The 18,003-nt window shown below is 39.4% G+C and overlaps 1 protein-coding gene across 4 annotated transcripts in view; it reads right to left on the bottom strand.

The window, feature by feature from the left end:
- Nucleotides 1–14,804, bottom strand: part of DPYD (dihydropyrimidine dehydrogenase) — a 679,957-nt gene extending 665,153 nt beyond the window's left edge. For 2 of the 4 annotated variants that reach the window (XM_087960624.1, XM_087960625.1), the window contains exon 1: nt 14,612–14,804. Coding sequence is in view for 2 of the 4 variants with exons in the window: in XM_087960623.1 (XP_087816749.1) it covers nt 14,612–14,650 (39 nt within the window). In the remaining 2 variants the exon portion in view is untranslated. The remainder of the gene's footprint in view (nt 1–14,611) is intronic. The other 2 variants (XM_087960623.1, XM_087960626.1) reach the window with 2 other exon arrangements.
- Between the last annotated feature and the right edge of the window lie 3,199 nt (nt 14,805–18,003).

The following is an 18,003-nucleotide window of genomic DNA, read 5'->3' as shown; positions in this document are numbered from 1 at the left end:
AACTCCATCAACCAATCAAGAAATGACAACACAGCCAACCTCCCCAGCAGTATATATAGGGAGACGGCAGCTCCAATCACGCTTTGCTCGCACAGGCACGAAGCCGAAAGTACCAGCCTGAAGATGGCGAGTGGGACCTCGTCGAAATGTTGCCAAGATGCTCTCAATCTTACACGGGAAAAGACCCAAACATGCCAAGACCTGCATACATGTATAATGTATACATGTATATGTATATGCATACGTATACGTATATGTATACGTATATATGTATGTATGTGCATATGTACATACATACATACATATATACGTATATGTATACGTATATATGTATGTATGTGCGTACGTACATACATACATACATACATATATGCAGGTCTTGGAATTTTATATATAAAATTCAATATTGGCAGTTGATTTAACTGGCATGCTAATATGCAAAAATCAGGCCACTATGCCAATTACAAGATCTAAAACCAGTATAAGACCAACTTTCTACTCACATTAAGAATTCCACTGAACATTTCAATTTGACACCTAACAATAAAGCTTCTATATTAAAGCAGTAAAAAAAATGAAGATACATTTGACTACCTTCAGCTATGGTTTCTAACCAATTTATAGCCTTAGCAATTTAAATGCAAGCAGGGCAACCGTATTATAACTCCATGCAAACACAGTCAAAACTACATGGATGTGAATTCAGGTCTGAAAAGAGAAAAGTACGATAGATTAATATTCAAGACCTGTACTAGGAATGAGTACCCTCATTTTCCTAACTACTTCCTTGAATTAATCCATGAAGCAGACACACAAGGGAAAGAAAAATTCTCAGGAGGGGTGTTTACAATTACATTTTCAAATACTGTAGATACAAAAAGAGGTCCTTGGTACTCTCTGGGCTTGGTTGTTTTCTTGCAGACATTTCATTACCCACATTAAGCAACATCATCATTACCCAAACTAGATAACACTGGTGATGTTACCTAGTTTGGCAATGAAACATCTGCAAGAAAAAAAACCTCAGAGAGCACCAAGGACCTCTCATTTTAACCCTGAACTGCAAGTATTCTCCTTTATACATACAAAAGTGTAGCCCCCAAACCTGATATTAGACCTTAGTAACATCCATAGATTCCTTCACCAACTCCCATATGAGGGCTCCTTGGACAGCAGTAGTCTCTTCCTCTTTGCACAGTTTCTCCTTGGCACAGGAGAAAGGCAATCCATCTCTGCAATTCAATCATTTATGAAAGATCTTTTGTTTATGTTTTTCACAATAAACCTTGGCAGTTCTTTTCATACAGTGGCCTCTGTAGAGAAATTAGCTGAAAGGTAGTCGTTTTGTTTTCCTTCAATAAGCTGATCTTGTTTTTCAATCCTGCCTTTGCCTTACCTTCTCTGCATGCTCTCTATCTTTATTGCTGTTGCTATCTATGCTGAGAGACTATTATTCCTCGGAGACATTCTCGTTTTCAGACTTTAGCAAAAGGTCTTTGATAGTTACCTTATGTGTGACCAGTCTGTTGTTTTAAATAGATTTGTTTAATAACAGTGATTAGTTTTTAGATATCATTGAGTTGGTTTTATAGATGTGAAATGCTATAGTGTTCTCATGGAAGCTTTTATCATTCAGAAAGTGTGACTGTATTATTATTTACTGTTATGTCATACTGTGGATGCTTGCTAAGTTATTGTGTAAGCAACCATGAGCCTGATTGGAGTTGGCAGCATACCAATTTAATAGGTAAATAACTAAAAGATTATCAGCAAATAATACTAGAATTGGCTTTCTTTGCATGGACCCATCTCTTTTTCTTATTCTGCCGTGCAACAATCCTCTAAGACAGTGGTGGGATTCCATTTTTTTTACTACTGGTTCTGTGGGCATGGCTTGATGGGTGTGGCAGAGGAAGGATACTGTAAAATCTCCAGTCAGAGGTGATATTTGCATGTTCTCTGAACTACTCAAAATTTCCACTACCGGTTCTCCAGAACTGGTCAGAATCTGATGAATACCACCTCTTCTCTAAGAGAAGACTGGAGTATTCACATTCATCAGAGAGAAATTACACTTCCCCAACACTCGTCCAGATGGAATTTCTTTTGAATTCAAATCTGTATTTCAAAACCCAAGCCACTTCTTGTTTCACATATAAGCTAACGAAACAGTCTCACCCACAATATGCTGTAATCTCTACAAAGATGTTATTAACAGATCATTCTTATACTTAAAATGATGTTTCCAGAGTTTTCCCATCACACTAACCCAGAATGAGGCTTCTTTGCTCTTAAGACTTGATTTTAAACCCTTGCGAGTTACACGGATGAGTCGACATAACAGGACAGGTAAATTCCCATGTGAAAATGTAGGACCAATTTAATTTTTACTATATGTGGTATTTGGATTGAGAAAAAAAGAAAGGAATAAGAAGAAACCATCACAATTTTATGATGGTTCCACATTTGCCTCCCAGACATTATTATATAATCTGTTTATTCCATCCCATTTATAGTTAGAAAATGAATAAAAGTATCCAGGTTCCATACAAAAAAACAACCAAGTTTTAGCCTTTTAAATCTGTAGAATAAAGGCAGCATCTGATGCTAGACACAAAGCAAAGACTTTTATCGGAAGCACAATAAAGTTGTATTGAGGATCTGGTGCTGTTCGAAGTGCACATTTTTTAAAACATTGCTAGAAACAGCCCCAAAGTTGTTAGCCAGGAAAGATTGCCTTACAGTGAAAGAGAAGGATTCCATAGGGTCAACCTGGATCAAGGACTTAATGAAAATATGTCACTATGGAGGACAGCAAACTATCTATGACAGGATAAAAATTACCAAAAAGTTGAAGCAATCTGGAAGATCTTTTCCAAACTACCTTGGGAATGACATATTGTCCATATATTTGGTCTAAGCCAGATGCACAGACATAAATAAAAAAGCCAAGATGCAGCAAGAGATACAAGCTGGCAACTATAATAATCTCACTTATCATACTTTAACATCAAAGCAATTAAGTAATAGGCAAAGTACATGCACATTAAATTGACCAAAAAAGAAGCCAAGATACGTAAGTTAAAACTTGATAATTCTAAAACCTAATCAGGAATTTTGAAAAAAAACAAACCACTAGAAATCTGTCCAATGAACTATTGTTTGTGATGAATATATCAAACTCCAATGAACGGCAGTTTAACTTTCATCATTTAAAACTTTCCATTCGTTTTTCAGAGATCACAACAGATTTCTATAGAAAAAGAATATGGCAATAAGATGGCCAGTACAACTTTTAGAGACAGAGTATAGACAGGAAGATTATAGATTTAAGGCTGAGGATGACTGGTGCAGATGGATGGGGAGCAGAAAAAACTGTAAGAACTGTGATCAATTCAAATTTTTGATAGCAAGGTTTGTTATTTTATAGTCACTGATTTTTTTTTTTAAAAGAGAAAATCCTACTCTGGCATTACAGAGTAAGGGGGCAGGAACTGTGTGGAATTTCACTTTGGAGGGAGGGAAGGAAGGAAGGATGGATTCATGGAATGCTTGAATGGAATTAATTATAAATGTATAAAAAAAACCTAAAGCTCACAGGGCTACACAAAACATTTATTTAAAAAAAGGTTAGATATCAGAAGAAAGACAGGGAATATCACTCTACCTGGACTTCCAGGAAACAAATGACAGCAGAGCCAACAACCATGGCAGAATGAATACTGATACTTTGCAATACCATTTTGGATAAGGAGAGAACTGGGATTTCCCTAAAGTGCTCCAGACAATTGCTCCTCATGAGGAGACTGCAAAATGGTCATTGGGAAAAAAGGGGACATTCTCATAACCCAAATTGCAGTTCAGGGCTCATATACTTCCTTTATTAATCACCTCTGGAATTTATTAATTGCTTTTTTAGAGATTAGAAATCTTCATATCAGCACATTTTCTTATACTGGAGGAGTTTCCTTCAATTTTTAGTGAAAACAAGTTAAAGAGGTGGGTTTTTTTTTTCTTTTTTGTGAATAAACAGGAAAAGGGTGATTAGAGCATTCATTTTGGAAAATTGTAAATGAACTAAAGATCAGATGGCTTTGAATATTTAAAATATACAGTAAGACAGTATGTTGAAGGTTGGACACTGCCTGTAGTCTTTGACATATGACCATAATGAGCCTACCCATTTACAGTCATAGGTTGGGATGGTCAAAAGGCATGTGACCAAGCCGATCTTACAATTTTTGTGCAGTAGTTGTTAAGCAAACTTAAACCATAAAACTAATATGGTAGTCATTAAATGAATATGGATTCATCAAGCAAACTCATTGTTTACTATGGTGCAATTTTGTGAAAATCCAGAATTAACTTCTAGTTTTCAGCAAAACCATCATAAAATGCAATCAAGTGACCATGGGACCATAAATGCAGCTATGTTGCCAAGTGCCTGAAGTAATATGTATGGCCACATGAACACAGGGGAAGAGGGCAGCCAATGGAACTTGGAAGTGGGATTATAATTCCCTTTTTCCAAGTAGATTGAAACTTCAGTCACTAAGCGACTTGTCGAAAGTTGAGGATTATCTATAGAGTAACCAAAGGAATTAAAGTTAAAGGAAAGCAGCACTTAAATTTGAATTATTGACCCAGAATGGAGCAAAACATTTTAATATTGGACATAATATTGGATATAGAAATATCCAATACTGATATAGAAATATCCAGTTGATGTCTTGAATGACCTGGATATATTTTTTTATACTGGACTTACAAAAGAAATCTACTACAGTTATGAAAACTTTTTTGTGAGAATGGATGAAGAAAAAAATGAGAAGAAATTAAGTTGTAAGACTTTGAGGTAAATAAGGATCAAGGCTATCAAAAGTAAAGGGAATAATTACAAACATAATTTATTTGATCAAGGTTAAAATAGAAAAATGTTATAACTGGTAATCCTTAATGAAATTTTGCTGACTAAGACTGAACATGGAGATTTTAAAGATCTGTCAATACAATAAAAAAAAGAGACAAAATATAGGAAAAATCATTTGTGATATTTTGGGAGAAGGTGCTAAGTTATTAAAATTGTTTACACTTGTTGTTATGAAGGGGAAATCGTTTTCTTTCATGTAGTTTCTTTTATTTTTATTTTTTAGTTTCTATTATTTCTTATCTTTTTAACTGTAATGGTTGATAAAATTACTATAAAAACATACTATTCTCTGCATAATAATTAGCAGGAGAATAATCATTGAAATAAATAAAATTTATTTCCAGAAAATGGTATTTAAGATTGACTAGATGAAAATTCTGAATCTATCACTCCATCCTTATACAGCAGCGGATTATAAAAAGCAATTTAAATTTCAGCATGGAACTGAAGCCAGCATTGCAAAATATTGCTATATATTTATTAAAGAAATTTAAGCACAGCTAAATCTTAAAAGTAGAGGAATTTAAAAATACAGAGTCAGCATCTTTTTGCAAAAATTGCAAACTACAAGGAAGTCTTTTATAAAATCAGTTCAATACTCACATTCTATTTTTGTTTATTTCTCTACTTGCAGTTATCTACCTGAACCAGTATGCATTACCTCTAAGAAACTCTAGGGCTCTTGTGAGTCATCAGACAAGTGGAGAATAAATACTGACCTTATCTTTATAAAGAGGAGGGAGAAGATCTAGGGAATTACATACTAACAATTTGACACTGATACTTTGGTTTCTAGACCAGATCATAAAGAAATAGATCTGAAGTATGTATAGATAACATTGTAAGTCTAATGTGGTAATTATCAAAAGTCAACATATATTTGAGGTCAATTCATGTTATCTCCTAGGTAATGTTCTTCACAGAACCAGTTCTGTATAATGGTTAAGGCAACAGGCTAGAAACTGTGAGACTGAGTTCTAGTCTTACCTTAGGCATAAAGCTAGCTAGTGTCTCTCAACCCTAGAAAGAAGCAACTGCAGCAAACCATTTTTGAAAAAATGGAGAGAGAGAGAGAGAGAGAGAGAGAGAGAGAGAGTAAATATGGTGGCATGACAATTAAGAACATGTATGGCTGTCTAAAAAAATATGTCAAAATTTTTCCATTAAAAGATCCAATGTGAGATATCAGATGCTGCAGTCCTTGCCCCATATTCAACTTTTTAAATTATTTTGATGAAAAAATGGAAGAAACGTTTATCCAATTTGCAGAGGACACAAAATTATGTGAAATAACTGATAATCGAGACCAGGGGTGTCAAAGTCAAGGCCTGGGGGCTGGATCTGGCCCATGGGGTGCTTAGATCTGGCCCGCAGGGCCACCCTGAAAGCAGCGAAGGACCAGCCCATGGTGCCTCCACCAGCAAAAATGAAGCTCGGGAGGGCCACATGCCTCCGGGGTTTTGTTTTCGCTGACAGAAAGCTGAAGGGGCCTGTCGTGGCTGAAAACAGAGCCTCGACGAGTGACATTGAGCTGGCCACGCCCCCCCTGGCCATGCCCCCCCGGGGGCCCCTGAAATCAAACGCAACCTTGATGTGGCCCTGAGTGAAATCAAGTTTGACACCCCTGATCTAGACATAAAATTTAATTTTTTCTTGATAGGCTAGTCTGTTGGCAACAGGATAAAACTAAACAGAAATCAAATAAGATGAGGGATGTCTCCCTTGATAAATATAAGTACCGCAATATAAACAAACTTGCAAAAAATGCAATTTTCTAATTTCCAAATCACAATAAGTAAGCTCCATTTTACTCTGTATGTGGACAGATATAATCTTCAATGCAGTATTCTGGACCCAACATTTCAAGCAATAGGTTGCAATAGGTTCAGGGCAATGAAAATAATCGAGGATTAGAAATTAAATTCTATGAAGAGCAATGGAAAGAATGAGAAATAGTTACCTTGGGGGGGAAAAGACAGAAGACACAGACAGTAAAAGACAAGATGTTCCTAAAAAAAGATGGAACCCCATTTTTCTATTTTGCTAGAATGTAGGACATAGAGTAATATCTCTATGTTACAGGATGGCAGGTTCCAATTGAATGGAGGGGTGGAGCCAAATCTTGACAATAAGGACAATACAGTACAGGTAATCCTCGACCCCCAATCCCATTTGGGATCAGAATTTCCATAACTAAGGAACGCGGTTATTAAATGAGTCACATTGAGCCACAGGTGTTTTTTTTTGCCACAGTTGTTAAGCAAATCACTGCAGTTAAGTGAATCAGAAGGACATTAAACATAATTTGGCTTTGCCCATTGCCTGCTTTCCAGAAGCCGAAAGAGAAGGATGCAAATGGTGAACGCACAACCCCAGGATCGTGCAACCATCATAAATACATGCTGGTTGCCAATCATTCAAATCTTGATTGTGTGACTGTGGGGATGCTGCATTGGTTGTTAAGTGCGAGGGCCAAGTTACTTTTTTTAGTGCCGCTGTAATTTTGAATGGTCACTAAATGAATGGTTGTAAGTCAAGGACTACCTGTAATGGATCGAATTATTTAGGATAGATGGTTGACTCTCTCTCTCTCTCTCTCTCTCTCTCTCTCTCTCTCTCTCAATGGATGAGTTTAAGTAGAGGCAAGACATCCTTCTGTCAGGGATGTCTTAAGTTGGATCCCTGGAGGAAGTTCATCTAAATGGTTTCTTTCTGTACAAGCTTAAACCTATAAGCAAAGTTATAGTACATATACTCCTAGACCTGTGCATTTTGCGGGATGTTTTAGCCCTATAAAATGCTGGATCAATGATGAAATAGTTCAATAAAACACCACTAAGGACAAAGTACACACAGCTTGCTAATCATTAACCTTGTACTCGTCCAGTGAAATTAATTGAGAGGTATGTAAAACCAGAGCCAGTGGAGTTTTCAACAGCAATGAATGACAATCTTATTACTGTAATGAACACAATTATGGTTTTCTAATAGGCTTGTTCCGAGAATAAAACTAAAATTAATACCTTTGATTTCATTTAAGTTGCAATTCCTCACATGTTGTTTTGCAATAGAAACATCACCAGATTTAGTATGACTCACTTCTATATGTTCCATGCTAATTGTTCACCTTTGTAAATACCAATTAACATTCTTACAGTACTCATAACAACTCCCCTCCAAGGCTTTAACACAACGCTCCAGGCCATTAGTGATTAAATTTGTCATTAAAACCACACACTCCATATCAAGGTCTTGGTGCAAATGTCTAGGTGGCAAAAGTTAGACAGATCTTATTATCAAATGCACAAAGTTAGTAATATGCTACTATTTCGCCCATAATTTATTTATTATTATTTTTATAAAAATTGTTGGATAACCACGGAAAGAGAAAACTGTTCAAAGGTTTTGAATGCATTACATAAAAATAGCCAAGATAAATCTTAATAAAATAAGATTTGATACACACACATTTTATTATCTGACAACACTAACTAAAATCAAATGCACAATTTGTACACATAATATATGTATTCTTCAATACTGTAATAAACATTGGCCATGTACCAACTGATTGTTCAGCAAGCGTAACAGTTCCCATCTTCAAGAACAAGGATGACCCAGTTGACCATGCCAATTGTCACCCAATTTACCTTCTGTCTCACACTATGAAAATCTTTGAGAGAATCCTTGATCAGCAGCATCGGCCAACTCATCATCAACCAATGTACCCTCGTTAAAGGAGGTGAAACTGATGCCCTCTTTGCAGCCCATTAGGTCATTGAGAAACATTGTGAGAAGAGACAAGCACTACACATGGCATTCCTAGACCTGGAGAAGGCATTTGATCATATTCCACACCAAATGATCTGGTATGCCCTCTGGAGTACCATGGAGTACCTGGTTCATGGAGTACCTGAACCACTCATTGACTGGGTCAAAATGATATAAGAACATATATAAGAATATCAGCAGCAAAATGCGATGCCCAGCTGGCCTCTCCAACAGATTCCCAGTGATGGTTGGTGTGCACCAAGGATCTGCACTGTCACCACTTCTGTTTATATTGGTCATGGACACCATCATGCATGACCTGCAGCAGAACGCACCCTGGACTATACTCTATGTGGATGATGTTATGCTTGCTTCCATCACCAGAGGCAAACTTCAGCAGCAAGTTCAAACATGGAATGATCACCTCAACCATTTCGGACTCCACTTCAACACCAAGAAAACTGAGTACTTAGAGACTGTTACCACCCCCCGGAACATTTCAAATTAATGGAGAAAACCTAAAGAAGATGAACATTTTTTAGTAACTGGGATTCCATCTCCAAGACAATGGCGACATCAGTGGTGAGGTGCAAGCAAGGATGAATGCAGCCTGGATGCATTGGTGAGAACTCACCAGTGTGTTATGTGACAGACGAATGCCAACTCATCTTAAGTCTAAGATCTATAAGACAATCATTCATCATGTTGCACTGCGTGACACTGAATATTGGGCAACGACAAGAAGGACCGAAAGCTATTTCCATGCCATGGAAATGTGAATGCTTCTGACAATGTTGGATATCAGGCATCTCCCTTCTTGACCACACCACAAATGACATCATTTGACAAGATATTGGTCTGGCACCAATTATAGAGAAGATGAGAGGAGGCCAGTTCCGCTGGTATGGACATGTCCAGAAAGCGCCACCTTCCACCATTGCCAAGACTGCCTACTAACTGGAAGTTAATGGCCGGTGACCTCGCGGGCATCCAAAACAGAGATAGTAAGACACCATAAACAAAGCAAGCCGTGGGCCTGTGCCCTGGAGACGCAGCTGACTGTGCAACGTGGCATTCAATGATCCAAAAAGCAGATCCTGCACCTGTGAGAATACACTAGGAAGAAGAAGAAATATATGCAAGTCCAATCATAGACTGAAATATCAAGTGACAGATTAGAATGTAGGAGTTGCAATGATATAAAAAAAGATACTGAGACTCTAGAAAGAATGCAGAGAAGAACAATGAAGATAATTAGGAAACTGAAGGCTAAAACATATGAAGAACAGGGCAGGAATTGGGTATGTCTAGTTTAATGAAAAGAAGGACTAAGGGCAACATGATATCTGCCAATCTCTAATGGGCTGACACAAATCTATTCTCCAAAGCGCCTGAAGGCAGGACAAGAAGCAATGGATGAAAATTAATCAAGGACAGATCCAACACTGAAAAAAGATTCTTTACAGTTAGAACAATTAATCAGTGGCATGTTCACCTTCAGAAGTTGAATGGTGGGGTGTTCCACAGTGATGGGATTTAAATAATTTAACAACTGGTTTTCTGCCCTAATGACTGGGTGGGTAGAAGTGGCTGGGTGGTCATGTGATTGGGTGGGCGTGGCCAACTCATGTCAAGGGGGCCTTCGCCTTGCCTAGCCTCTCCTCTCCTCTCCTCGCCCCTCCCTTCCCAGCCACTCCTCTGCTCACCTGGCCTCTCCTTGCTGGGTGGCTCATATTGCCCAGCCACTCACCTCGCTGTCCAGATGCTTACCTTGCTGGCTTGGTGCTCACCTGGCCCTTGCCTCACCTCCCGGCTATCCATTCACCTGGCCTCCTGGCTGGCTGCACCAGGAGGCCAGGAATCTTAATGTTGTATGTACTGTTATAACACAGAAATTTGTAATGCACCCCAGACTTATCAGGTTCAAATTATTGCTTTGTTGTGATTAGAGTCTAATAATTATTTGTACAGTGCAATTCTATAGGGAAACAGAAAGAAGAAATGCATTTTAACACATAGCACATTGGTATCGTACATTGTAAGGTGATGGTTTCAGAAAGACATAATGAAATAGCCCCAGTCAATTTAAGAAGCTAAATAAAAAGTTATTCTGCAGATAGTCCAAAACATTTTCATAATTTCTTTTGAAAATGCCAAATGCCCAATGTTAATCAGCACAATACTGCAGTATATTTTAGACTTCAAATTCTTAAAAAAGAATCAAGGGCACTACTTACAATTATTTCCACCTTTGTTACCGTAAAGTCCTCCCAACCCCTCTACTTTTCCCCACCAACCAAAGGTGTGTTTTACATGTGATGCCTCCATTCCTAAGAGCTGAATCTAATATTTCTAATGAGAATTGCTTAAGGCTTGCCACAAGTGCAAGCTGAGATAACCACAGCATTTCCCAGAGCCTAAACTGAACACTTCAGCTTCCATAATCGCCTCCCAGCACTAAGCGTACATGCCAAAGCTTGAACATTATTATCACATTAAAAGCACTAATAAATGGAATTGCCTTTTGCCAATAAGTTGCCTCAACTTTTCTACAAAAGCCAAGAAAAACACTGCCAGAACTGATACTTTTTGTCTAAGAAGAAACATTCATTTCTTTTTTCTTTAAAGAACAATATTGCATATCAAGGTCTGAATCATGTATACTAGTAGCCCGATTTGGGGAGGGGGGAGAATGTGCATTACACATAGAAAGTCTAGGCTTTGGACCATTCAGCAATCCAGCTGAATCAAGTCCCTCTGATGGTGTCATGTTTCTTTGGATTGAACTCCAAAAAGTAATTGAGGTGACGTGCTATAACTACCCCTTCAAAAGCAACCTGCCAAGAGTGCACCAGCCCTCGTTTATCCGGTTGTCATGTCCAGTTGTAAATGACTAGATAGGCCGTCACTAAGGCGTCAGGGCCTTGCCGCCACCGGCCACCAGCCTGCTGAAGCTGCAGGCTCGTTCCCAGAGCCGGTCTCTGGCCGCCACTGACTCCCGCTGCAGCTCCTGGAAGTCACTATAGCGCACTTCAACTTCTTCCTTGTGCCAGGAGAGTGCGAGACCAGGCACACAAGTGAGGTAGCTGTCCAGGAGGACTTTGCCTTCTGTGGCGTCACATAGCTTTCCCGGCAAGGTAGGAGAGAAGCCCCCTCCCCAGCCAGGCGGCCTCTCTCTCCCTTCTCCTACCTCGCTGGGAGAACTGTGTGACCCTGCAGAAGGCGAGGCCCTCCTGGATAGCCTTTGCTCGTTTGAATGCATCTTTCTTTGCCTTTTCCTGGCAAAGTTTGGAGATGTACATAAGCAGATGTCCTCTTGTCTTTGGGGTGAGGGGAGGAGTGGCTGGGGGGGACGGACGAGGACCAGGCGTGGCGATCTGTGGTGGGATTCGGCCGGTTCGCCGAACCACACAAAGAGTTAGCTACCAGCTGAATCCCACTACCATTGGAGGTTTTAAAGAAGAACTTGGTCAGCTATTTGTCTGAAATAGCATAGGAGTTCTTAGGAAGGGGTTGGACTAGAAGACCTCCAAGGTCGCTTCCAACTCTGTCATTCTGTTAATTGTTAAAATGTGACTATTATAAATCCCATTGCTCTCAATGGGCAAACACCAGTGGTAACTAAGTTTGAATCCAGCCGAAGGTTTTTCTCAGAATTCACCCTGGTAAGTAGCCTTGACAAAATTAGCTGAAAATTCTACAACAGACCTTACCTGGAAGTTAATTATCTGACTGGTGATTCAGACAGTAATAAAGTGATACAGACAGAATAATAAGTATATGTTAAAAAACAGAAAAGAACAAAAAAAAAAATCCAGATGATGATATTCCATTAGTTCAAATGAAGAAAAAGCCTCTGAGTAATGTTAAGAAGAAAGTGCAACTTTGGTTCAGTTGAATTACAGTTCTGAAACTATTTAAAAAAAAAAGCTATGAAATTCAAATGCAGACAATCCAATTAGATGAATTCTTCAACCAGATACTGCAAGATCTCTTTTGACTTTACATAATAACTACGCTGGCTTCAGTTACATCAGTGTGTACATCAGTGTGTACATCATTATATGTTCAAAGGGTAAAGTACATGATTGTGTTTCTAAATGGGCAGGAAACTTATCAAGGGATATATACTTCCATTTCCATGAAGTTTAGAACATGTGCCTATTTGTATAATGTCACCTAGCTACTAAAGAAAATGAAAAAAAAAGAAAAAGAAATATTGTTTATTCTACTGTATATTTTCTTCACTAAGAATTAAAATGATTTTGTGTCTGCCTTTCATCTACTGGTATAATAACAACAGCAAGCACAGTTGTTGTCAAAATGTATCTTTGTCTCAGTAGAACAAAACAGAAAAAAGATACAGTACAGTAGTTTCATCTTGACAAACACACCACCACTGCAGAAACAGAAAAAGTCACGGATGGGAAACTGCTCAATAAGTGAATGTGTCCCAGTAGCTTTGTTTTTCTATTTTTTATTTTTACTTATTACTTTTTTAACAATTGTATGTATTGTTATTTTATCTCAAAGTTGTTGGCTGCCCAGTATCATTATAAGTGACATGGGTGGTCATGTAAAATGAATTAATGAATCAATCAATATCTCTAAAAGGTATTTTATTGGTGGGTAAGAAAAGACTCGAAAATAAATGACTGAAATGCATGCTGGGCTCGAGGAGCTCCGTTCTAATCTCATTAGAAATTTTGATTTTTGATTTTGACAAGTCTTACATGATCACAATCATCCTCTTTCCTCGAAAACATTCTGAACCTGTATCTCCACAGTCACACTCATAAGCAAGCATCTCTGAACAGTATTTGACCCACATCAACATCTCTGCAGCCTCTGGCTGCTTCCTTAGATAGCGTACAATAAACACACTTTGTGTTTCTTTACAGCTTGTGCCTGGGAAAATCAGAATTGAAGGAGACAGATGGAGCACCTCAGGGTAACCTATCCCATCCTGTCTGGTATTATTCATTCATAAAATAAAGAGGGTTGCCAAAGCAAATAGTTGCAGTTTCACTTGCAAGGAACAGATTGAAAGATAAGGGAAGGCATATGACATCCTGAGGTAATTTTTGTTTTAACAGCAGAAAATGCTTCAGTCTTTTTTTTTCTCCAGGGTATCACTTATTAGGAAGACAGAAGAGACCTACTCAGGATGCCAGTTTTGAGGCGCAATCTTAAGACACTTAACCGAGAGTGATCTTCATTGAACATAATGAGATTTAATTTCAAGTAAATATGCGCAGGATTGCACATCAGGGCTTTCTCCTTCTTTAAAGATTATTAGATTTTCACCAGAGGGGGAGAGAAAGCACTTTTGGGATTTCCCTCAGAGGTGTCGAAAAGCCCTTTATCTTCACAACAAGGCTCTAATGGAGTTCTGAAACCACAAAATACCAAGTTGTTTTGTTCGGGGTTTGTTTCCCCCCCACCCCACCCCCGAAAGATACTCGCATGAGAGCAGGGAACAGGAAGCCAACACGTCCCATAATTGTGTCCTGGGGTTTACCTCGGATGGGGGAGGGGGGAGGACAAAAAAAATATATATCAAAACATCATGAAGTAGTGCTCCATTATCTCCCTGCATTTTCTCTAGTTTTAGTGCCACAGCCCAGGGTAGACAATTCAAGTTTCCCAGTAGGGAAACCAACCCCTCTGTTTTTGTAAATTCACAGCGACCCGCACTACTCTCAGTAACCATCTCAACGAAAAGGAAAAATATTTTAGTCGTGTTGGGTTTTTAAAAATGTCCTCAAAAAGTCGAGGAGAAAGGTCTTTTAAAAAGTTGTCCTTGCCGTCCCCCTCGGCTGGAAAGTTTCTCCTCCCAGACTTCCCCACGTGATCCGCGCCCCTCTTTTCGCCCCTTTCCCCGCCGCCCCGTTTGTCAAAGTGGGGTACCTCGATATCCACGGGGTCTCGGCTAAGCAAGCGATTCATACTTTCCCCCTTTTCTCTTTGCCGCGCCCAAAAAAAAAAAAAAAAAACAAGACCCTGAGAAACCGAAAGGACAAAACGGGCAACGCCTGCAGGAACTGAATGTACCCGAGTGCCTTTCGGAGTGTGTGCATGCGCGGGTGGCTTTATTTTGGCTGGAGTTGTTACCTACATGAGCCGAGTTGTAGGTATGACTCAAGGCTAGTGACTGACAAGTCGGCAGCTCGGGAATCTTTGGAATACCAGGCGTAGATTTTTTTTAAAAAAAGAGTAGCATCCTTGGCCTAGAGCCACGTGCAAAACCTCTAGGTTTCGCAGGGTAACCAAGTGTGGGCTCCCGGTTTTCTTATTCCTTTGGATCTAAACCAAAGGAACGACCCATCTTTTAAGGCACTATCTGGGAACAAGAGAACGACAACGATGTATCGTCCGTTACGATGATCGAATCCCGTGTAGGATCGGTGGAAAAAGAGGGGAGTGGGGGAAATAGGCAATCACATCAAATGGATTAGGCACATTAAAACGCCAGAATATGTAATAATCAAGTATTCTGCAGACGTCACTTTTCAAGAGGGGAGGAGGAGGAGACAGTTTGGCAACCGAAGAGATTGCTAAATTGCGACAGCCGAGGCCGTGCACGTCGGAGATTAGGCAAAGGCAGAGTTGGGCTAGATCCAAAGCAATCAACGCGGAGCCTCCCAGCGTGCTCAACTCTATTTAGGGAAGCCAACTTTGCGTGTTGCTCTGTAATTACTGCGCCATGACGGGAAACAATTCTTAGCTGGGCAATGGCCAAAGGCTTTGCCTGTTGAATTTCTGCATGTCAAAAGGTCTTGTGCTTAGGAGGCAAAAACAGAAGTCCCCAAAGGAGGGAGGGAGGGAAGACTGCTTGAGGCTGATCCCCGGTCCAGAGAAGAAGTTAGTTCCTCTCCAGGAAGCCATGAACGGGCAAGCCCAGAGAAATGTGCTGCAAAGATGTCCGTCCACCTTGAGGAAAAGAAGCTCCAGGGTGAGGACAAAACAAGCATCAGGGCAAGGTATTCAGATGAGGGGGGAAAGCCAAATGCTTGGCTAGGTCTTTCACCCTGAATGCAGCAAATGACTTTCCTCACCTTGGCAGTGTCATTGATGAGGGAATATAGAAACTTCCTGTCCTTTCCTTCTCCAAAATATCCTGGAGGTGGAAAAGGAGAGAGTCTCCTTGGACAATTGCCCTTGCTTGCAATCTCTCAGACAGTATTATTCATGATGCAAATGTTTGGTGGGTCAATACGGTCTGCTATGAATCATGTTAGATGGGTGGACAGTGTTTTTTTTATATATATATAAGGAAAATGTTCATTTAAAAGAATAATTATCATGTATAGGAAAATGGAGTGCTGCTGTTTTTTAAAAAAATGCTTGATATGTCAAATGAACAATTATAAACACTTTCAAAACTATCTGTATGTAGCAGCTAACACCTAAGAAGCATCTGTGTGAAACCTATCCAGCCTGAATGCAAGCTGAAATTGCAAGCAGAGGAAGTACAAAAATAACAATAGACCTTATGCTAGCAAGGAAAAAGGTTACGGTGACCGCGTTAAAATTCTTTGAACAAAGGTAGAAGGGGCTTTTAGGAGAATTAAGTAGGATGCTGTGTCAAAAAGGGAAGGGGGAAATGAACTTATGTATGGGGATAAAAGCTGATCTTCATGCTTTGTTCTGTGCCCACTCTCTGTGCACCTGTGTTTGCAAATACGTGAATAAACTTCTTTGCTGCTTTCAAGTTGTTTGGGGTAGTTCTATATGCAAATGTGCACTCTTTATAGCAGGGGTGTCCAACCTTGGCAACTTTAAGCCTGGTGGACTTCAACTCCCAAAGCTGGCTGGGGAATTCTGGGAGTTGAAGTCCTCCAGGCTTAAAGTTGCCAAGGTTGGACACCCTGCTTTATAGCAACAAGATCTTGGTTTTACTGTAATAGCCAAGTCTATACTTTGGGGCGTGATGGCTCAGTCATTAAAGCTTGACATCACTTGTGTCGGGGCGCCTGTTGCCCAAGCACTCTGCCAGCAAAAAGGGGCTCTGGAGCTCCATTTTCAGCTGGAACGGCCTCCTCCAACCCTCTGCCAACAAAAATGGAGATTGGGAGGGCTGCGGGCTGGTAAAGGCACTTCGGGCTGTCCTTCGCTGTTTCCAGGGTGGCTGCACAGGCCAGATCTAAGCACCCTGCGGGCCGGATGTAGCCCGCAGGCCTTGAGTTTGACACCCCTGTGTTAAGCTACACCCTAGCAGAACGTGCAACGGCAGTCTAGCAGGCAGGCAGATATGTGAGACAAAACGTTGTAGTAGCTTACACTCAGTAAGACAGATACACTGTGCAAGTTAAATAGTTTTTATTCCAGCAAGAGTTATAGCATAGTCCATATGTCATACACTAAGTTCAGTCAGTCCGGGGGTTATTCAGTTTGCAAAGTCCAGTGTCGAAAAAGAGGTCAGTAAACTTACAATCAATCAGTCCAGTGATATATCTCTTTTGCAGTCAGAGATATGAAGAAAAATCAAACCCCTTTTCTTCTCTCAGCAAACACGCAGTTATCACCATCAATCCATCATTGTCAGCAATCCAGTAAAAGCCAGCAAACAGTGAGCTCTCTTGCTCCCTCTTATGGTGATTTTACAACCGCACCCAAAATACTTGGTTTACAGTTTAAAGTGATACACACAATCATAGTCTATATATATTATTTTACCCAAACTAAGTTAGGTAACCATGTTATCCCTAACACCCTGCTTTAGCACATCTACCTGTTGTCAAATGTAGCCTGTCTGGCAAAACAGAAAACCCATAGCATTTGACCAAATGGGCTAAAACTACAGATAAAGGTGGTTTCTAAGGAGAAAAAAAAAGTACACTCCATTTTTTTTTAAAGTGGAAGAAATTTCCAAGCTTTCTCAAAGGTTCAAGGAGCAAAGGCAATCCCCATCTCTTAGCTTTTGCCAGAACGCTTGGATCCCAGAGACATAATGCATATTATTTTCCCTCTTTTTTTAAAAAAAAAATTTATTGGCTTTTAAAAACAAACATAAACAAACAAAACATAAAAACATTAAGCTGTCTTCCATAGGTGTACATACAGTGTGCCGGTTGGTTTACAAATTGTTTTGTGCTTCCATTTCGTAGTCTTCAATTACAATGACATTACATATAATCTCATATTGTCAATCAAAAATTAAATACCTTAGTATCATTATTAATCAATCATTTGACTATACTTTTATTCATTCATGTTTTACAAGATAACCATAATTTACCTAGTTTATTTTATAACAGTTCATATTATCATCCCAAATCTATCCTAAAATCATTTTGTAG

Source organism: Notechis scutatus, chromosome 3 (assembly GCF_049901735.1).
Source record: "Notechis scutatus isolate UNSWTSFEM ecotype Mainland chromosome 3, rNotScu1.2, whole genome shotgun sequence".
Lineage (NCBI taxonomy): Eukaryota > Metazoa > Chordata > Lepidosauria > Squamata > Elapidae > Notechis > Notechis scutatus.
The sequence above is the reverse complement of the archived record's forward strand: the minus strand, read 5'-3'. Positions and strand labels throughout refer to the sequence as shown.